The sequence below is a fragment of the Onychomys torridus genome, chromosome 16 (assembly GCF_903995425.1).
Source record: "Onychomys torridus chromosome 16, mOncTor1.1, whole genome shotgun sequence".
Taxonomy (NCBI): Eukaryota; Metazoa; Chordata; class Mammalia; order Rodentia; family Cricetidae; genus Onychomys; species Onychomys torridus.
In genome coordinates, this window is record NC_050458.1 from 808499 (window position 1) to 832049 (window position 23551).

General features: G+C 38.3%; 1 protein-coding gene across 2 annotated transcripts in view; it reads left to right on the forward strand.

The window, feature by feature from the left end:
- The window catches only part of Cpq (carboxypeptidase Q), a 472588-nt gene that overhangs the window by 174876 nt on the left and 274161 nt on the right, over positions 1 to 23551 (forward strand). For both annotated transcript variants that reach the window (XM_036209105.1, XM_036209106.1), the window contains exon 4: positions 1766 to 1973. In XM_036209105.1, the coding sequence (XP_036064998.1) occupies positions 1766 to 1973 (208 nt within the window). The remainder of the gene's footprint in view (positions 1 to 1765; positions 1974 to 23551) is intronic.

Sequence of the window (23551 nt, forward strand, 5' to 3'; positions counted from 1 at the left end):
AAGTCTCCACAACCTCCTGCGATAGCACCACAAGCTGGAGCCCCAGTATTCAAACCCATAGCCAGCTGTGGATACTTCACAGATGCTAAGTACATGCCTAGTTCTTGAGGAACTGTAAATTGTTTTCCAAAATAGGTTGCCATTTACCTCCCTGCCACTGCCATGAGTATTCCATCTTCCCCACATCCTCCTAAGGACTGGTTTCACATCTGCCTTTTCCCTCAAAGCTGCTGCTTTAATGAGTGTAAAGTAGCATTTCCTCATGGTTATTAATTGCATTCCCCTGTTGACAAAGGATGTATACTAATTTTTCTGTATTCTTACTACACATTGTTCTACTTTCTTTGGAGAAGTATCTATTGAATCTTGCTCTTCCATTGGATTTTATTTTCATTGTGGAGTTGTTGGAACATTGTATATGTATTAAACACTGTACATTTGATTTTAGCATCTTGATCATACTAATTTTCTGAGTTATTCAGAGTTTCAGTCACCATTACAGATACCTGAGATGGGTTTTAAAAAGAAAAGAATTACTTTGGCTCCTAGTTTTATGGTTTTAGTCCAAGATTGGCTATAACCATTGCTTTATGGTGATGCTATATCAGATTTATTATTATTATGATGGAGGAGAATGTGTCAGAGGCTCTCACTATGTAGCTGCCATGACACAGAGAATGTCTGTGGTAAAGGGCTTACTTCTCTTTAATTTTATATGTGATACTGTTTGTATTCAGGTCTCAACTCAGAAATGCACTTTACTAACCTTGTAGGTATCTCTTCAAGCAAGTTGAAAACTTACTATCATAGAGACTGAGGATATGTTTCAGGGGTCAAAATGTCTGCCCTGAGAGTATAAGGATCAAGCTTGGATTCCCAGGACCCATATAAAAGCTGGGTAAATGCAGCCTGCCTGCCTGTTATCCTAGAACCTCAGGAGGCAGAAAAAGGTGGCCTTCAGGTGTATGCTAGCTAGATTAGATGAATTAGTAAGTTTTGGATTCTTCATCAAGAGACCTTGACTCAGTAAAAAGGCAAAGAACACTAGAGAAAAATACTTAATATCAACTTCTGACCTCCATATGTACATATACATGCAGTTGTATACCCACATCCATGTGTGCCCACACATGTGTAGATCCATACATGCAGACATGAATATATACAGATGAACCATCACAGATAATTGTCTCCTTTAGTGGCATAAATATAATAGATTTCCCTTTCTTCTGACAAAATAATCAGCATTTCTTCATAGCAACACAAATATTTCTTGGTTGTTTCACTGTTTTTTCTATGCAACTTTCTACAGCATCACATGTTTGTATATTCTGTGCTTTGTGTTTGTATGGATAGAAAGGAGGCCCAGTGCTAGGCAGTAACTAGAGAGCTGAGAGAATCTGAACTGGTTTCTTATCACAAATGTGAATCTTGTCTATAACCTTGATGGATTTCAGGAGCTCCCTTACCTTCTCTACATGTGTTCATTTTTTGTTATTCTTGATTATGACAGCATTGTCACTATCCTGAAGAGATTATGCCAATTTGCCATATTAGAATTGTCCAAACTACAAAAAAATGTAACCTTTTAAATAGCATAATTATTAAACTTAGGTTTGTGCAGTTTTATCAAAATTAAAAGTTATATTCATATAAAAAGCAAATGTTTCTACTCCACACATGCACCAGTAAACTCAGGGTCAATATATAAGGGCTTTGGATAAGTTTTTGCTTTTAAGGTAATCTGGTGGTGCATTTTCTCAAGTCCTCACACAGGTATTCAGGAATATCAAGATGGTGTTCCCAAGATTCCAACAGCCTGTATCACAGTAGAAGATGCAGAAATGATGTCACGAATGGCTTCTCGTGGGAACAAAATTGTCATTCATTTGGAGATGGGAGCAAAGACCTACCCAGATACTGATTCCTTCAACACTGTAGCGGAGATCACCGGCAGCAAGTATCCAGAGCAAGTGAGTGAAGGAGGACATGGTTTCTGGCAGAGGACATTCTGGTCAGGCAGCCATTTTTAGAATTGTTAGAAGGAGAGAACATGAATCTGTTGAGATGGTCCTCATAGACTCATTAAAACCTGAAGCTTCATATATTTTCCCCATTAAAATTTTCACCACACTAATGAGTGGAAGACAAATTCAAGGGCAGAATAGGACCCACAGTGTTGAAAGTCAATCTGAACACAAGAGAAATTTGTGTGTATCCCTTTAGAGCTAGAAATCATGCCAACAATTGACACTGTGTTAATTTTATGAATATTTTAAAAATCATTTCAAAGTACAATAATATAGAATCTAGTTTCTTCATTATGAACCAAGGAAACTAACTTATATAGAAACCCACTTGTCTAGGTTTGCACACAGCCACAATGTATCTGGCAAAGGACTCAAGCTCAGAGAAATACAAATTCTAACCAAGCTTTAATCTACCGTTCAAGTGAGGATTCCAGATTTCATGCGTATTTCAAATGATTTTAGAAGCAGATCTATGCTAGTCAAATGCTAAATAATGGGCTATTTAGTTTCTGGGCTTTAGAGAACTTACCCCCAAAGAAACTGGCATGTCACTTATCTTTATAAAGACATGTGTCGCTAGCAGAATTAATGTGGGAAGTAGATGAAATATTATCCACCAGATAGCTTGTATGTGTTGGGCTCATCATAGGCACCCACTGAATTTACATTTACTTAATATAATACAAAATATGCAAAAATGTTTTATAGACATTCTGGTATAAATCTTTTTTGGTAGCAACTATAATTCTGAAAATGCAACTTAAGTTATTCAGAATTTCAGATTTATATTCTTGTGATAGTGTCAGTGAGGTGAAGGAAAAAGGTTATGCCTGGGGATGGAGAATGAGATTCTTGTACAGGTCTGGATGTCATATGTCTGTGCTGTAGTAAAGACTCCTTAAAGGTTAGGACCCTTTCTTCGCTTCTCATATTCCAGAACCTGGGCATCATTATTTATGGTGTCATGACAAAAGCAAGATATCACCATTACAAAGATTCAGTTAGCTATAGAGAAACTGACTTTAAATGTTGAGAAAAGAGTCCTTTTGGAAAACTGTCACAGCAGAATAGCCAGGAGCCTATATCCCAATTAAGAGTCTTCAAGTCCCTTACAGTCTAATCTTCACTGGGGTTGTATTAGCAGCAAAATCTGAATCTCGAGTCACAGGGGGAGTGCATTATGGGATTCTTCTTTTGTAGCCTTGGTATGTCAGGCTCTGAGGCTGAGACAATGAGTTCTTGGGAGCCAGAAGCTGAGATAGATCTGGCTCTGGCAGCTCCCAGGAGGTCATGGGTATTTTCTAGCTGGCACAGCTGGAGCCTCTTTATGTAAGTAATAAATTATCAATTTAAGTGTGTAGTTGAATGAACTTTGAGAACATATGCAGTAACCATTACTCCATCCATAACTGAGACTGTTTTCATCACACAGTCTCCCTTGAGCCTCTTTGTAGTCTATTTCTTTATTTCTTCCTACTTGCAGGAAATGTTCTTCTACTTCCAATCATGGAGAGTGAAGGAAGCCCTGAGTAGTAAAGTCCTGAATGAATGTTATTGACATTGCCATGTCAGGGACCCTAGCCTCAGACCCATGGGAGTGGCAAAATCCGTTCTGTAACCAAAGGTAGAGCCTTCTGTCCCATAAGTCTGATTATATCTGGTGGTCACTTCCAAAATTACCACACAGAGGCTTATATTAATTATAAATGTTTGGCCTATGGCTCAGGCTTGTTACCAACTAGCTCTTACATTTAAATTAACCCATTTCTATTAATCTATGCATTGCCATATAGCCCATGGCTTACTGACCCTTTGACATCCTCCTCCTGGGGCAGCTGACTTGCATCTGCCCCAACTATGCCCTTCTTCATCTCTCTTTAGTTTGATTGTACTGCATAACCTTATTCTGCCTCACCATTGACAAAACAGCTTTATTATCAACCAATGAGAGTAACACACATTCACAGCATATAGAAAGGCAATCCCTCAGCACCTATCCTTACCTGGTGATGCTCAGAAGAATGACAAAGCATTCCTCTAATCCATGTGAACATGTTAATAGCATATGCAGAAAATGTCTACAATATCTGTCTTCTCTTAGATATTTATGACCTGCTTCCTTACAGAGACTGCTCCTACTAAGATTAGCTAAACCTCTCTCCTTGCTCCAGCTGTTTACCATAAACCCTTTCTCCTTATTTATCTGTATGTAATAACCCACCTCCTTGTTTAGCTGTATGCAACAACTCCACCTCCCTGTTCAACTCTATATAATAATCACAAGAAGCTTCCAGGAAGCTTCATTTTCTCCATCAGAGAGCCTGATGCAACTGATCCCAGCTTTTCTGCATGTCTATGTGTTTCTCCATCTCCTCACCACCCCAGTCAGATCCATCCCTGGACATGCCATCCCATGCTGGACATGATAACTAGCTACAGTTTTATTTCTTCTAGAATTTCACTTGCAAGTATACAATCTGCCTGACTTCTCTCACTCAACAAAATACTTTTGGGACTTACTCATGTTTCAGCTGTTTCTTCTTTTATGTCACTGAACAGTACTTATATGGATTTATTACAATATGGCTATCTATTCAGCAATTGGTGGATCTGTACTGATTTCTAGATTTTGACTATTTTGAGTAGAGTTTCTATAAATACTCCTGACCTAGTTTTCCTGTAGACTTACATTTTTATTTCATTGCTAGGTCGTCTGAGTGTTAAGCACACTGGACTCTATCAATGTGCTCCACTCTAGTACATTTATCTTTTTCAGATGGGTAGATGGGTGTTTTCAGAATCTCTCAGGACTAAGGTTGGGAAGATTGGTCACTGGATTAAAGTGCTTGCAGTACATACATACCTGACAATCTAAGTTCAGATCCCCAGAACATATGGAGCAAGCCAGATGCAGTTGCATGGATCTGTGAGTTCAACAACTCTAAGGTGAAATGGGGGGGCAGAGAATCCATACATTTGCCAAGCAGCTAGCCTAGAGTAGAAAGAACATCAGCAGAAACAAGAGAAACACTGCCTCAGCAAGGTGGGGGCAAGAGCCTGTCCCCAAATGTCACCCTCTGACCTCTACAGGTGTTGTGTGTGTGTGTGTGTGTGTGTGTGTGTGTGTGTGTGTGTGTTTTCAAAACTTAAGGTAAAATGTTAAGTCTACCATAGCACTATCTTGAGGTGGTCATAAATACCTTATTAATGTACAAAATCTATTAACAGCAGTTCCCCAATAAAATCACCAACAAAAAAGTAACAGCATACCTTCCACAGAAGAAATATATATTTCTTATATTTCTTTAGTAGAATTTAGACTTTATAACTACATTTTGTGAAAAATTTTCCTTATAACTTGCCTGGTACCACTTTGAAGGCCAGCATGTCAGCCCAAATTAGATTGGTTAAATTTGTCAATGAGCCTGGGTAAATCCTAACCTCTTACCCATGTCTCATCCCAGTGTGCTGTGTCACTGTTAAGGGGCTGTTTTTCACTAAAGCTTACAAGCACCTAAAGTTGCCATTGTATTTTATTTATTTACTTTTCATTTTATTTAATTCCTATTCTAAGGCTGATCACTCCTATATTTGTTTTAATTCTAATTAAGAGAGTAAGTAAAGAAGGAAATGGTTGCAAGGATTATCTTAATTTTCATCTTTAAATCTAGAAGACACCTGCCTTTCAGAACATTGTGATTGTCTTGGTTTATCTTTACTCTGTAGTGTGCGGGATATCCTTGGGTATAGCTCATCATGTTCAAGCCTGAACACATTGACTTCCCTTCCTTCATTCCTTGCCCCAGTTTCTTGTGTCTGTTGATTGAACTATATCCACCTATCAGCATAGGTATAAGCCTTTCCACTGCTGTTCTTTTTTTTAAAGGCATTTTATTTTTAATTATATGGGTATGTGTGTGTGTGTATGTGCAGCTGTGTGAAACAGATGTGGGTGCCTTTGGAGGCAAGGAGAGGGTGTCTGATACCTTAGAGCTGGAGTTAATAAGTAGTTGAGAATTTCTCATTGTGAGTGCTGAGAACCAAATTGAGGTCCTGTACAAAAACAGTATGGGCTCTTAACCACCAATCCACCTTTCCTGACCTTAGGGTACTTTCTAATCCCACCTGTTTACCAACGCTTTATAGTCAGGCACAGCATTCTATTGAATCTACACTCAATGTATTTTAACTACGTTGACATAGCCTCTTTCCACCTTTGCTTCTCACTTTCACTGTCTGCTTCCAGACCCTCACCCATTCCTTTCCTGACTTCTTCCAGCCTCTACCAACCTCCGTTTCTTTTCACTGAAGCCTGAAGCTGCATGTAATTGACAATGATCACAAACATGGTGTCTGTTTGCTCTTAGGCATATCTCTCCTACTTCTTATTAGACAAAAGTTGTGATGAAGGTAAATGCTACAGGGTATAATCAGAAGTGTTTGAAATGCAGATACCAAGAAATGGAGAACAAAGGAAATGTTAGGAGACATGATTAGGCTTACTAAGAACTGTCCTTCCTAGCCCCGTGAAGAAAGTCTGCTCTTCTAAATTCTGGCAAAACTTTCTAGAATCATCCCACTTTTTATTTTATTATTGTTAGTGCTGACAATGACACAGATATTGGTTTTGATAGTTTAGGTTGGCTAAATTATGTAGTTAGAGTTTTCCTGCCTGGCCCACAGTCAGGACAAATCTCTCTCACCTGCCAGGCCCATAGACGCTCAGTCCCAACCAAGTAAACACACAGAAACTTATATTGCTTACAAACTGTATGGCCATGGCAGGCTTCTTGTTATCTACTTCTTCTATCTTAAATTAACCCAATTCTATTAATCTATAAATTGCCACGTGGCTCATGGCTTACCGGTGCATTACATCTTCCTTGTCATGGCGTCTGGCGTCTGGTGTCCCAATCCTTCCAGCCTGGCTACTGGCCAATCAGCATTTTATTTATTTTAACCAATCAGAGCAATACATTTGACATACAGAACATCCCATAGCACTCCCCCTTTTCTTTTTTTCAAAAAGCAAGGTTTTAACTTTTATATAGTAAAATTTCAGATAACAAAACAATTATTAAGCAAGAATTATAGTTATAATATTAAAGAAGATATCCTATCTATCTTATATTTCTGAGTCTAAGGTTTTATATCTAACTTATCTTTTATCCTAATTGAGGAAATTAGAACTATCTAGTCTTCAACCACATCAATGACCTCAGAAGGATATAATATTACCTGAGAACTGGGAGAAGGATGCAAGCAACTTTCAGGAGTCTTGCAGGGTAGACAGAGACAGCTGGCAGCCTGGACAGTCACCTAATGTTCCTTTGTAAAGTTGGGGCATTTGTCTTCAGCCCACAGGGCTAGAGTCTCTTGGTCACTTTTTTCAGTGTCCAGTAGAATGTCTGGCAGTTTCCTCTGTGAAGCAGGAACCTGAAGGGCCATTTTGTCAAGCAAAGTTCAGTGGTCACCTTCCTATGGGTCCTGCATGTCCAGTTGATCAAGCAGTCCAGGCAAGAATAGTTTCTTGTCCAAGTGGCTATTTTTTCCAAGGTGAAGATAAACTCCATATGAAGTGTCTTTAATGCCCATCCTCCTCTCTGAAGTAAATTGGTGCTGCCAGGAGCAGATATGTCTCATTGTCCAGAAAGTCTAAATTTTAAAAATATTTTAAATTCCATATTCTGTAGACCTTTGAAGTGTTTGAAGATTACTTGTCTATCTGAAATGTATCTATGTATACCTAGAAAACTTAACATGACTATAAGTTTAACTATCATAGAAGACTAATTGATCTGTATTTATTAATTATCCATTACAATCTAAATGAGTTGCATAAACATAATACCTCAAATGAGAGTAGAAATATATATACAGAATAACAAAATTAACTTTAAGTTTGTATCAATAGACTAAAATCTATACCAATGTAAGGCATTTTAAACAAGTTGTTCTTTAAAAGTAAGTTCATTAATCTATCCTTTCATCCTATTATATCTATATCATATACCTTTTTTTTCCTTTAGAAAGAGATCACAATTATAATCAACCTGATTTAAATAAAAATATTGGTTTTTCTCTGTCCCACATCAGTGGGCTCTTCTGAGATGGGACACATGAATCTCTTAACCTTTTTTTTTTTAAGCAATATGTCTGGGTTTAGAGAAGGAGTGAGCCAATTCCATCTCCAAAGCCAGCTTGATAATTTTGGGAATTTGGGTGTAGTTTTTCTTACTACTTCCTGCTGGAGGGGGGTGTTGTGTCTTATGGGGACACAAAGAAAATTTTAGGATTATGGAGTAGTCTGGGAGGGTAAAACTCTGAGCCAGTTGCCTTGAAACCATTTTGGATGTTGGATCATCTGGGCCATTGTGTCATCGGAGACCTTTCAGGTGGTCTTGGCTGATCAAACCTGATGTATCTTAATCTGGAACAAATCCACAGCCTCTGGTTTTCTGGGGAAACAAAAGCAGAGCCTCTTTTCCAAAGCAACATATCCTTATATCCAAATTTTGAATTGAAGGTGTCTTTAAAATTAACATATTTGTTTAACTCAACAACTTTTACAATCAAATCTTTTTCTGCAGTTAAAAATCCCAAAGACAACATAAACCAGATTCTCTGTGTAATATCCATCTTTGTAAGACTGAAATGCCACTGTAGCTGCTGGCTCCGCCCAACTAAGCTTCCCAACATGGAGGTGGTACAGTTTACTGTAAGCTCTTGGTCTGGAGCTATGTGTACCATCAACTATCAGAAGCAGTTCTATCAAAGCAGTGCATAGCCCAGAAACTTTTTTTTTTTTTTAACTAGCAAAGGCTAAATCTACTACACAACAGAGTAAAGTGCCACTTGTAGACTCCTCATTTCTGCCACACTGCAGGTCAGACGCACATGCCAGGAACCCGCCATAGTAGCTCAACCTGGCAGGCTGCCGCTAACTTGAGAGAGACAACTAGGAAGCTGTTTTTTAGCTCCGTTTTAGAATCTTTTTTTTTCAGATTTTAGGTGGAAACTCTTGCCAACACGTTGGGTGCCAAAATTATCTCTGGCATATCTTTGCTGCAGTGCAGCATAGCACACTAAAATTTAATGGTGCTAAATAATTCTAAGGAAACTGTTATAGAACTCTCAATCAGATAAGAGAGTATCTGGAAACTACTGTTATCCTGTTTTCAGGTTGGACATGCAGGATGACTTGAGGGTAGGCAGTGAGGAAGAAGGTATACTCATAAGAATTAGCTAATAGACAGTTTTTAGCAATAACACCCACCTACCTACCAACCCCCTACATTTCAATGTGTCTTCATAGAACCTTTGTAAAACTAAGCAGTTTGCATATAAAGAATCATTTTGTTTTTTTGCAAAAGTCATGGATAAACTGTGTTAATTTCACCTCTGCCGAAGTGTGTGTGTGTGTGTGTGTAATTGATGTAATAGGACACTTCAGAACTCCATTGTACAATTCATTCATAAACCCAAAAGGGATTACCACAGAATTTTCTAAATGCCAATAATATAATTATCTTTTATTGGGCATGTATGTAAAATTAGCAGAATAGGGGTCTGATACAAGTCTTACCCACTGAGGCACATTTTAGCTGATTGAAGCACAAAATTCTATCTCTACTCTTATTTTTTCATAAACTGACATCTCTATGATTTGGACATGTTACTTGATTCAACAAATCTTGGAGGAGGTATGTTTTACTAGAAAAACAGTCCTCTAGAAGTTATGAGAGTAGCCTCTGAATATCTTCATTATCAATAGCACTATGTGCATTTGTCTGCTTTCTATCACTGAAATAATTAACTCATGAGGAGAAAAGGTATGCTTTGAAGCTCCCAAGTGGGCAGACCCATCACTTTGAGTCTCTGATTAGAATGCTAAATGTCCACAGTGGGGAGTCTGTGGTAGATCAGGAAGCTTACCGTAGCATGAATTCTAAGTGGTCTTAATGATAAAAACCTGGAGTCAGATATCAGGGTAAATGCTGAAAGATCAGAAAAGCGGAGCAGCCAGCCACTAGAGAGACTTCTTACCTCTAGGAATCCCCAGGCCAAAAAGGGGCAAGCTCCTGTCTCCTCCCACCTTATATTCCTCTCTCCACCCAGCCATATTAATTCCTGTCTCCACCTCTCTGGTGCTAGGGTTAAAGGAGTATGTCTCCCAAGTACTGGGATCAAAGGCATACGATTACAAGTGTGTACTACCACTGCCTGGCCTCTATGGTTAACTAATGGCTACCTCTGCACTCTGATCTCCAGGCAAGCTTTATTTGTGAGAGCACAAGCAAAATATCACCACAGTTTACTCCATCATTAGGATGAAAGGAGAGAAAGGAAAGGGACTAGGGTCCCAAATTGTATTTCACAGGTATGATCCCCTCTCTTTCCCCACTTTGACATCTCCCTCAATAATGCAACTCCCAAAGCTTCCACCACAACCCACTAGTGCCATCCTGGGAAGTCTTCACAGTCTTTGGGGAACATTCAAGATCCAAGTGTCATAGTATCTCTAAAGCTCACTCTTGCATGACTGACTATAAGAGAGTCAGAGTGAGAATAAGAACACTGCAGTTTCTGAACTACAGTAGAAATCTTCAATGCCCATTTGCTTATGAGTTATTTTATGTTTGAAAGTTCATAGGAAATATGTTGCCATCACAAGTAGAATTTATATCTGATTAGATTAAAGGGATTTTTATAATAAAAAAAGGCAAGGGTAGAAACAGAGAGTAGGGCCTCAAATACTGAGTCTATGTTTTCAAATGGCAGAGGTACACCAGTGTTACCCATCCAAAAGGATACCCAGATGCATAAAGAGGATTCATCTCTAGGTTCAAGACAACACATTTCCTCCTACCTCTAAGTGATTCCATTATGTTTGGGAATGCCTTAGTTAAAGGCTGTGCAAATCTGAAGAATGGGGGTTGAATCAGACTCTAGACTGTGCTGCCCTTACAAAGTCATCACACAGGGCAAATTATCATTCTTCTGTGATTTATCTCTTGACATCTCTATCCTAGGTGCAAAATGCTTTCCTGTATCTCATATATACTGACTCTTGTTGTCTGCCTGGTGTACCCATGACAGGAGTTCACCTGGGTCACTTCCAGTGTCTAATATCTATCCTCCTTCAGTCAAGTGGAATGCCATTTGGGATATTCCTTGGCTTATTGGCTTAATAAATACATGGATGTGGTACTTTTTGACGTACTCTTCCCTATGACCTTTTTTATACCCTTTACTCTCACCAGTCAGCAGGCAGGTACCCCTGTGGAGTGGAAGGCCACATAGATAAAGTCAAAATAGAGCTTATCAGCCATACTATTAAAATAATCATTTAGGAGTCTCTCATGTTTTCTCCTGGGGATGGACCATTTCTTTTGATCCCTAGAGAATTCCTATGTCTTTTGAAGTTTAGTTAGGAAATGTAATCTTCAAAAAATTTAACATACTCAAAAATTCTTCTGAGGTAAAAATAAGGAAAAGTAAATTACTTTAGATTATTTTGGAGGGGGTTGCAGTGCTGATAGCATTCACATTAATTTTGATAAAGCATCAATGAGAGAGGCATTTTATTTATTTTTTCATTTTTTGTAAATTGATTATTTTCTTATACAATCTATTCTTACTACTGTTTCTCTCCCTCTACTCCTCCCAGTTCCTACCCACCTCCTCTGGATCAACTCCCTTTCTGCCTCTCATTAGAAAAGAACAATATTCCAAGAGATAGCAACTAAATATGATAAAATAGAATGTTATAAGATGAAGCAAAAACCTATCACAACAAGACTCAACAAGGCAACTCAACAGAAGGAAAAGACCCCCAAGAGCAGGCACAAGAATCAGAGACCCTCTTATGCACATGCTCAGGAGTCCCATAAAAATACAAAGCTGAAAGCTATACCCAGAGGACCTGGTGCAGACCTGTGCAGGCCCTGTCACGCTGCTTCAGTCTTTATGAGTTCATGTGAGCCTTCCTTAGCTGATTCAGAGGCCCTTATTCTTCTGGTGTCCTGCATCACCTCTGGCTCTTGCATTCTTTCCACTTCCTCTTCTGCAGGGGTTCTGTATTTGGTAGAGACGTGTCATTTAGATTCTTATAATGTTTGTCTATTGGTCTGTTTCTTTTCTATCTGCTGCCAGAGTAAGCTTCTCTGATTATGACTGAATACAGCACTGATCTATGAGGATAGCAGAATATTATTAGGAATTTATTGATTTTTCTCTTAAGACCAGTAGTGTTTGGTTTTACCTTAAGTCTCTAAGCTATCTAGTCTCTGGTTCTTAGTCATCTAAACAGTGTTGGGTATGGATTCTATCTTATGGGGTGGGCCTTAATTCAAATCAGACATTGGTTGGCTACTCCCACAAATTCTGTACCACCATTGTCCTAGCATGTATTGCAGGCAGGATAGATTATAGGTCAAAGGTTTTATGGTTGTGTTGGTGTTCATGTTTCTCTTTTGGTGGCTTGCAGAGTACTTTGCCACTAGAACATAAGGGTGCAGTCTCCATTTAGACATCAGCTTGTTTTCTCCATGTTCAATGAGTTATGTGAGTGTTGTTTTTGGTAATGGGGCCCTACTGTCAGTTTTCAGAGAGCAACTCATTCATTGTCTTGGGACCCCTTGGCCAAAACTCAATTGAATACAACCCATGTTGTTTGTTAACAAGAGATAACCAGTTGAGACTCCATATCCCCATTATTATGAGACTAAAGTAGTATCACCTTTATATATTTTATGAATTTTTCACTTCACTAGGTTTGCAATTCATCTCTCAAATGCTCCTCAATTCCAGTTGTCTCTCTCCCACATTGTTTTTGTACTTGTATTTTTCTTATTGTCTTAGGTTCAAAGAAAAATTTAATTTTCATATCCTGTATTATTTCAAATGTTATACAGTGTTCTGAAGACTATCAAGAAACTCAAAATGAAAGTACTAGGTTTTTAACCAGTTTTATTCTCTCTAGAGTAGGGCCAAGTTTCTCACAATCACCACTGTTGACTCTTTAGATCAAATACCTCTTTCTTGTTGGGTTTCTCTGTGCATAGTTGGATAGTTAGCATCCTTAGACTCTCCCCACTGGTTTTGCTCCTTTACCCAGCCTTATCTTATACCTTTTGAGCTCTTAACAATAAAAAATGTCCCTGAACAATATAAAATGTCCTCTAGTAAATAAAAATCATCTGAGATTGATAATTATTGTTGTGGAATTAAAGAAAGAAGCTGAGGGGATGGTATAAGGCTTTATTTGGGGTGGTTTTGTTTTGCTTGTTTGTTTTTGTTTTTCTGCCACAAACAAGCTTAATAATCTTGAATCTGCACTGGTTGGTTTTAAGTCAGTTTGACACATGTTATCTGAGTGAAGGAAATCTGAATAGAAAAAAATGCCTCCATAAGATCAGGCTGTAGGAAAGCTTTTAGCGATTTTCTTAATTAGTGACTGATGGAAGAGGGCCCAATCCATTGTGGGTGGTGCCATCCCTGAGCTGGTAGTCCTGAGTTCTATAAGAAGGCAAGCTGAGCAAGCCATGAGAAGCAAGCCAATAAGCAACTCCAGATACCTGCCCTTTTTGAGTTCCTCTCCTGCCTTCCTTTGATGATGAACAGTCATATGAAAGTGTAAGCCAAATAAACCCTTTTCTCCCTAAATTGCTTGGTCATGGTGTTTCATCACAGTAATAGTATCCCTAACTAAGACAGTCACTTAATCTTTCATCTACAAAGTAGGGGACTTTGCCTAGAAAAGTAAAAGGTCATTGTCAACCCTGAAATACTATCATTTAAGAAATGATAGTAGGCAGGTGGCAGTGGCACATGCCTTTACTCCCAGCACTCAGGAGGCAGCAGCAGGCAGATCTCTGATTTTGACACCAGCTTGCTCTACAGAACTAGCTACAGGACAGCCAGGGCTACACAGAGAAACACTGTCTTGAAAAACAAAATGAAACAAAACAAAACAAAATAAAAGAACACATTATAGGCATGTATGAGAATTTCAAAAATATAAAAATCATAAAAGGATAGTAGAAATAATACTTTATTGCTCTGGAAAACAATAAAAAAACACTACCCAAACTAATTATTCTTGATGCAAATAATTATATATGTGTGTGAAAAATTAACATGGCACACTATAAAATATGATAAAATATTGTAAAATGACATGTATCAATATATCAAAAATTAAAATATTAAAAAATTACTTGAACAAAAAATTTATGATGAACATATGGTACAGAGCATGTGCTACTGGATACTGGAAGACACAATGGGAAGCCCTTCTGAACAGTTGGAGCAGAGTACTGTTTCATAGTGAATGAGTGTTATCATATTTTTATTTTGTAATTCAAATTCAGTTAGCAATTCTCCTATTCTAAACAAACACTTTTGCCTTTTTGCTGATATTTATTTCACCCTTATTTAATTTTAACGTATTGTCATACATTGGAAATATCTAAGGAATAACTTTGCAATGCTCTCCAAACTTTTGCCCATGGGATATTGTTTTCATAAAGTATTTTAACATAAAGATTATATTGAGAAACACTGAGGTAGAGACACAAGAATAGGTAGTGAGTTTTTTTCCTTTTCCCTTTCCCAGAATTATCCATTAATTTATCATAATTAATTATACAGAATTATTGTGTATCTAGTATATTATAGCAATGGTCTCATCTATGAAGTTTAGCAGAGTCTAGTAAACAGTCTTTAAACCCTGGCTCTTAGGCTTTGTTTGTTGGTTATGTTGTCTTTCTGAGTATAAACATTAGCTTTTGCCAGAGAGAGGAGAGCTTGGAAAAGGCAAGGAGTAAAATGCCGATGAGCTGCCTTAGGAGAAACAGACCTGTTTGTACTGTAGACAGCCTGGAGTCACTGAGCATTTGCAGTGGACCTGAATTTCACTTTATTCAGGCCAGTGTATACAGATGGGTAATCAGAAACTGAACATTAGCCAGCAGATAACAAGCTTTTAGCTGGGAAAATTAAAGTAGGGTTAGGAAAGATATCTGGGAGATATTTGGAAGCTAAACTTGGCAGGAGTTGTAGAAGCTCAGGTATAGAAGGAAAGAGGGAGGTATGCAGGCTGTATGGGGGATGATCTGTCCATTCATCCACAGGTACTTGTTTAGCCCCAGCTCTGTGCTGGAGAATGGCATGGAACTCACAGCTTTTGAAGGTGTATAGTAGAGAGTGACACTTAGAGAACTTCAGCAGGTGGGAAGTGTCTTCGTGGGGCAGGGTGTGGCCATCTTATATCAGTTAACAGTGCCATGGGTACTCATTGCAGAGACACCATCCTGACCAACAAGGCTAAAGAAGGCTTTCTGAAGAGAGTAAAAGTTAAAAATGCTGCCAGGTGGAGCAGATCTTTGTGAGTTCGAGGCCAGCCTGGTCTACAGGGCGAGATCCAGGAAAGGCGCAAAGCTACACAGAGAAACCCTGTCTTGAAAAACAAACAAACAAAAAAAAAATGCTAATGCTTCTAGGAACTGGGTTGAGCTGGACAGGAAATATTCCAAGAGAGAAGAAGTAATGCATGTGAAAGGACCAAAGAATGGTGAGATGTAACTTCCTGTAATTTCCAAATCCATCTGATAACGAACCTTGCTTTTGGGGAGTTATGTTGTTAAATAACCTAGAGAAAAAGGCATGGGAACCACTCTAACACTGATGTTGTCAAGATCCTCATTGAAGGAATAAACAAAACCTGATTGACCTGGTAAACAAACTTATTGCATACATAATTGAGTAGTTAGAGACAGGCTGTGACGTATCTTTCCCTTTCTCTGAATGTATCTTGTGGTCTGATGATGGGTAACACCTTCTGTCTGGGTGGGAACACTTTCACCAACTTAAGCAGCTGTTTAAACTTTCATGAGCAAAGTCATTATGAAAAGCTTCATGAACATATTGGTTAGAAAGTTTGTCCATATCATAACCTCGGGTTGGAAGATTTTAGGGGATAAGGTTGAGTTTTAAGCTTTCAACCCTGTTCTTTCTTTTCTTTCTTGTTGTAAACTTTTTATGGCTGAGAACCAGCCAAACTAAGTCATGGGCGAAAAAAGACATGTGTGGCAAGCATGGGATATTTCATTGTTTGTTTTTCAAGTTTCTGAAATGTGCCTGCATGCCTCTGGGATCAGCTAGCAAATGGAAACAGCTCCAGCCAGACAGCTTGTTTTTAGTAGATTGCCACCCAGGTAGGCAAGACAAACTTAGGTAAATAGTCATTCCTGATTCAAGTCATCCTGGTTTGTCAAATGGGATTCACAAGCATGGGAATGTGCTTGTTCATAGGCTTCACACCTTGCCCTGATTAGTTATACAACAACTTGATCATAATCATAGTTACAGTTGAAGACTAATGCACATTCCCCAGATCACTTGGTACTGACAGGTGTCATTCTAAATTATTTTAACATATTATCTCCTTAATAAGTAAAGTTGTTATCCCCATATAACAGTCAAAGGAAACAAAACTACAAAGTTTGTGATCTGGGCAGCAGAACCAGGACTTCAGTTATTGGATAGGTCTGTCCTATCCAGTAACCTATGTTCTCAGTTGTTTTTCACCCCTCTCTTAATCTCTTTGAGGTTTGTAAAATACTTATACCCAAAGAATGCCCCCTGTTTTACACCGAATAAAGGAAAATGGAAGCAACCATCATCATCAGAGGTAGAAAATGCTTATTGAATAGCTGTGTATGCAGGGCACAAGATTAGGAATCATTCTGAGGCAGAGAAGAGAAAAAATAAAAGGGTGTTTGCCCAGTAGCTGGTGGGTAATGTAGGCAATAAATTCTGGAATGAATTCAGCCTCCTCTCTAGCCTTGCAGGGCTTGTAGCACTGTATACTGGTTGGCTTGGTACTGACTGCTGCATAGTTTTGTAGCTCACATTATACACTTGTCTATATTTTCCTCAGTCCCAATAACAGGGTTGATTAAGGTTCTCACTCTAAAGATGAGGAAGCCGAAGAAGATTCAGATGGGCTTAACAACTAAAGTCAGATATATACCCCATAGTGTGAGATTAAAAAAAAAAACAACAACAACCCACCACAAAGCATGTGAAACCAGGGGTATCATAGCTGATAAAATGCTTGATTATCATGTTTGAAGCCCTAGGTGTGATCCCCAGCATTGCATTAAAAATGGGAGTGGTAGGATTTGCAATCCCAGGACTCAGGAGGTAGAAACAGGGACATCAGAAGTTCAAACTTGTTCTTGGCTACTTGACAACTTTAAGGTCAATCTGGGATACATGGAACCCTGTTCCCCAAAAGAAAACACAGTGTGATTCTTGTATAACTGGACTTAGTTACTGCACACAGCATTGATGTGTTCTACTACATGGAGTAAATATGTTTAAGAATACACAGAAATGCATCTAAGATGTAGACATGTAAGTAACAAATAATGACAGTACAATGATGCGATTAGAGCCATGCTGGCACTTTTGAATATGCCCACAGTGCTTTTTATCTCCTTCTCTTATATGTGAACATGTGTTATTGACTAGCTTCCAAGGAATGAGGTTAGGTAGAAGTGATTTCTGGTGGCCAACACTTGAGCAAAAAAAAAAATGGATTGGCTTACAAGCAGTGTGTTTTTCTCTTTGCACATTATGTTTGTTCACTTGCTCAGGTTGATGCCAGCTTCTGTATTGAGAAGACGTATTAGGCCACACATGGGGGAGGTCCATGTGATAAGGACCTAAGGCCTTCTGCCATCGTATACCACAAGCTGACTGGCAAGTTAGCCCAGACAGCTGACTGAAACCCTGGCCAATTCATGTCAACAGTCATAACAGACCTCACTGAGCCATGCTAAATTCTTGGCCAACAAAAACTATGGAAATAATAAATATTTGTTATAAGACACTAATTTTTCTAGAAAACTCACCTATCAATTAAGAGTAGAATAGAATAGAACGGAATAACTGTCTGAGTTGTCACAAGAGCAGAGTGGTAAAGTTGAGAAATATGAGCTAGAGTTTAATGAGTCTGTAAAGAATTTCTTACAAGATGTCCTATGCAAAGAGGTTTCTGTGAGCACAAACATAGACATGTGCCACAGCCAACACACTTATGAAACTGCACAATATAGAATAAGAAAAAAGTAACACAGCTCAAAATGAACAAGATTTTGAGGAATTTATCACATTATAATGTAAAAACTATTGTCCATATAGTGGTTTTGATCCATATGAGTTGTTTCAGAAGATAGAAAATAGATTAAAACATTGTTTGAAATATTTACTTCAAAACCAAAAAACCCATAGAGTAGTGTCTTATGAAGAGTCAGGAATATTCAGAGCAGCCACTTTTCTCTGGTTACTTCACTGTCTAGGTATATGTTTTGAAAACTTTAGCTTAATGTAGAGCCAAGAAAATAACTAATGAAGAACACCTGGGTTTTCCCTGGGGCTTTACTGCTGTAGCTCTGCTATAACAAACAGGTAGAAATTAACATTTTATAACCAATTAAATGAGTTCCTTGGCATCATGCTACCCAGCTGAGATTTTAGGAATAGAATTGCCCACATTGACTTGTTATTCAAGGTTATCCTTCATTCACTGACTGACTATTGAGTGCTATCTTTTTATTTCCCACAGTGATAGACTCATAAACCTATTTTGATATTTACAGAAATCTTTAGGTGTCCAGTTTCAAGTCTACAGTTCTCTAGGACTAATAGCAGTTCATAATAAAAAATAAATAAGTACGAAGGCTCTGTAGGCCTGGAGAAATGGCTCAGCATTTTAAGAACTCTAGTTGCTCTTCCAAGAGATCCAAGTTTGGTTCATTCCCAGCATCTGTACATAATGGTTTATAACTGCCTGCAACTCCAGCTCCAGAGAATCTGATGCCTACTTCTGGCCTCCTCAGACCCCTGTGCATATATGACTTACACTCACACATACACACAAACATACACATAAACAAAAAAAATGAAAATACTGGTTATTAGGTTGAGTTTTTAATAGAAAATTAACATTTATGCTTGAAAATAAAGAACAATGAAGAGATTTGTTTGGAAATATATCAACTCAGAAAGATGCTAATAGCATCTTGGATTCACCTCAGTATATTATTTTCTGAATAGTTTAACGTAATTATATTTTATAAATATTATCAAATCCTGTTTTTAGTTTAACACTTGAAAACATATCTCTCAAAGGTATTGGAGAGCTAGCTCAGCAATCAACAGCACTTGCTGGTCTTTAGAGGACTGGAGTGCTTTTTCCAACACACACCTCAGACAGTTCACAACTACCTGTAATTCCAGCTCCAAGGGATCTGACACTTCTTCTGGCTTCTGTGGGTAACCACAAGCTTATGCACATGTGCACACACATATACACACACACACACACACACACACACACACACACATACACACACACAAATGATAAAGTAAATTCTTCAAAATATCCCTTGAAGCAGAATTTTAATATATTTTATAATTTATTTAGTCTGTCACTGGATGTGTGATCAGACATGAATCTCTTAGTGAAAACAGAGTCATAGCTAAATATATAGATAGTTGGGGGATTTTGTGTTTCTCTTTTTAACTGATTCTGAAGTTTGTGGAAACTGGGCAACTTTGAATAATATTTAATGGAAAGCTTGGAAAGAAGTTACCATTGTTCCTCTCAGACAAGACAGCTGCCTTAGTATAGTTTTAATGAGCATCATGGCCATGTGCCAAATGTGCCATCATTGTTATACTGCTCAATAAATTAAGCATGAATGATTAGATGAAGCATATTCTTATTCTGTGCACATTCTTGTTTCTTATTTTAAGGTTAAGCTAACTTAATTTAATGTTGTAGGAATTTTTAGCAGTCATTATGGGCAGTTAATGCAAGTTCTTCCTTAATCATGCTGCAAGTAAACTGCAAAGACTCTGGGTTTGGTGTCCCAGGTTTCAGCACCAAAACGTTAGTAAATTGATGGCTGAAACTGCAAGGAGACAGTTCAGCCCTAGAGGGCAAGGTATCCTGGACACCTCAAGCTACTCAGAACAAGAGCTCTGCCCTGAAGGTGTCCTGGACACCTGGAGCTTATGAGAAATACTCTTTTGAGAAAGAGGTTTATTTTGGAAAGAGGAGTCCAAGAGAGTAGCTGCCTCTGCCAGGGTGGAAAGAACAGCTCACAACTGACTAGGCAGGGCGGTTTATATAGGACGTCTAGGGGGCAGAGTCAACTGTGATTGGTTAGTTTATTTTCTGCCCAGGGATTGGCCAGTTTTGTGAGCAATGGACAGAGATGGCCCTGATTTCAGGGCTAAACTGTGTTTCTTTAACTGGCCTTTCTTGGCTTTTTGACACTGCTTCTAAGGCCAGGCACATTTCTTTCACTGACTCTGATTCTAGGGGCCAAGAGTGTTATTTTGGTACTAGTTTCAGAGTCAGAGCATATTTCCTGGGTTCTGGGTTTGGGGATAAATTGTTCATTTCTCTGGCTTAGGTCCCAAACACAGGCTGTGTTTCTTTCCCTGGTCCTGAGCCCTAGGGCCAGGATTCTGCTGTCCTGCTCTGTGATTGGTTGATTTCACAAGTCAGTTGGACAGGAGCAGAGATGGCTCTGATCTGAGCTAAACTGTGTTTCTCTCACTGGTTTTATCTGAGCCATCCTTCCCTAATTCTGGGCTCCAGGGTCAGAGTGGCTTTCTCTAGCCAGCCCTGTTTCCCTACACATGCATCATCTCTTTGCAAAATTATAATATTTAATCCCAAATTTATTCAAAGTTTTCATCCCAGTTTCATGCAAAGCACTTTTTTTCTCTTCCCCCATTGTCTGTCTGTCACTGGTTCACAGTCCAAGAATGGAGCCCTGTGAGGAAAATTCATGAGCTAGTGAGAAAACTCCAGGAAAACAAGACAAAAGTCTTGTGACCTCAGTTTCTTCAAAACACAGACTTGTCCTTGGAATGTGTTTCCATTCTCGTCTCAGGTATAGTGGATAGGAATGAGTTTACTTTAGCTGTTGTTTTCCATGTGCCTCTTTGGAAAAATGTGGTTTTCTCACATGTGGCTTGTCCTTGTGTTGAACATCTTACTCATCTGATTTCTTTTAACCCTTAGAGTATAAATTGTCTGATGTTCTGAATAAAGCTGGCTATTGCATGAGACTTTAGTTCACCTCAATTTTAGGTCTCACTCTCCCTGATTCACTCCACAAATTACTGTGGTAAACAAGTGGCATCAGGAATCAGTACCTGAAGTTGGCTATGAGATAAAAAAGTGGGAACCCTCATAAGAGGAAGTGAGTGAGTATAATGGGACAGAAACCAGAGGAGGCATTGCCTTTGAGTTTGTACATCATTTCTTAAAGAAAGGAGAAGCACAAGTATTATCCCTGGTTTCCAGAAGAAGGAACTTTAGGTGAAGAAATATCAGACAAAATCCAAAAGAAAATTGAAAAGGCATATAAGCAAGGAGAAAAGATCTGAGTTCAATTTTGGATCACTTGGGCATTAATTCAGACTCTTATCAAAATACTTAAGGAATATAAAGAAGATAGTAATAATGAAAAAAGAGATTATTAAACCATAAAATTGATAAAAAGAGGCAATGAAGGAGGTTTTCCCTGTACAGGCAAACTCAAAAATAAAAACGGTGCCACATATGTCAGTGATGGTTCTCTCAGTTTCCTCACTAGTGCCTCCTGTAGTTAGAGTTTTCCTGCCTGGCCCACAGTCAGGACAAATCTCTCTCACCCACCAGGCCCATAGATGCTCAGAACCAACCAAGTAAACACACAGAAACTTACATTGTTTACAAACTGTATGGCCGTGGCAGACTTCTTGTTATCTACTTCTTCTATCTTAAATTAACTGATTTCTATTAATCTATACTTTGTCACATGACTTGTGGCTTACTGGTGTCTTTACATGTTGCTTGTCATTGTGGCAGCTGGCAGTCTCTCTCTGCACCAGCCTCTACTTCCCAGAATTATCTTCTCTCTTGTGCCGCCTATACTTCCTGTCTTGCCACTGGCCAAACAGCATTTTATTTATACAGAGTGATATCCACAGCACTTCCCCTTTTCTTTTTTTTTTTAAAGGATAGTTTTAACTTTACATAGCAAAATTACATATAACAAAACAATTATCAAGCAAGAATTAAAGTTACAATATTAAAGAAGATATACTATCTATCTTATATTTCTGAGTCTAAGTTTTTATATCTAACTTATCTTTTATCCTAATTGAGGATGATAACCTCATCAAAGTCTTCAGCCACATCAAAGACCTCAGAAGGATATAATATTACCTGAGAACTGGGAGAAGGATGCAAGCAACTTTCAGGAGTCTTGTAGAGTAGACAGAGACAGCTGGCAGCCTGGACAGTCACCTAATGTTCCTTTGTAAAGTTGGGGCATTTGTCTTCAGCCCACAGGGCTAGAGTCTCTTGGTCACTTTTTTCAGTGTCCAGTAGAATGTCTGGCAGTTTCCTCTGTGAAGCAGGAACCTGAAGGGCCATTTTGTCAAGCAAAGTTCAGTGGTCACCTTCCTATGGGTCCTGCATGTCCAGTTGATCAAGCAGTCCAGGCAAGAAACTGTTCTTGCCCAAATGGCTATTTTTTCCAAGGTGAAGGTAAGCTCCAAATGAAGTGTCTTCAATGCCCATCCTCCTCTCTGAAGTAAATCCGGTGCTGCCAGAAGCAGACATATCTCACTGTTCAGAAAGTCAATATTTTAAATGCCATATTCTGTAGATCTTTGAAGTATTTGAAGATTACCTATCTATCTGAAATATATCTGTGCATACCTAGAAGACTTAACTAACATGGCTACGAGTATGATTATCATAGATGACTAATTATTAATCTATTTTTACTTATCCATTACAATTTTAAATGAACTGTACAAACATAATACCTTAAACAAGAGTAGAAATATACACACAGTATAACAAAATTAACTTTAAGTTTGTATCAATAGACTAAAATCTATACCAATGTAAAACATTTTAAACAACTGGTTGCTCTTTAGAAGTAAGTTCATTAATCTACTCTTTCATCCTATTATATCTATACATATCCTCTTTTTTTCTTTAGAAAGAGATCACATTTATAATCAACCTGATTTAAATAAAAATATTGGTTTGTTTCTGTCCCACACCAGAGGGCTCTTCTGATTTGGGACACAAGAATCTCAAACTTTTCTTTCAGCAATATGTCTGGGTTTAGAGAAGGAGTGAGCCAATTCCATCTCCAAAGCCAGCTTGATTTATAATTGAATTGGAACCACAACTATTCTAGATTGATAGAGATATAGATGTTAGACAGTGATATTTTACCCTGTGTAGATTGGTACCAATAGATTCTTTCTTTCTGCTGTAAACATCTGGATATCCAAGGCCTTATGATTTCTGGAAGATGGGTATTTCCATTATCCTGGAAAGACAACTGTACCCCAACCTTTGATTGTTAAATTTTTCTTACAACCTGAAGAGATGTCACAATGGTGGATGATCTTTTACTTCTTAT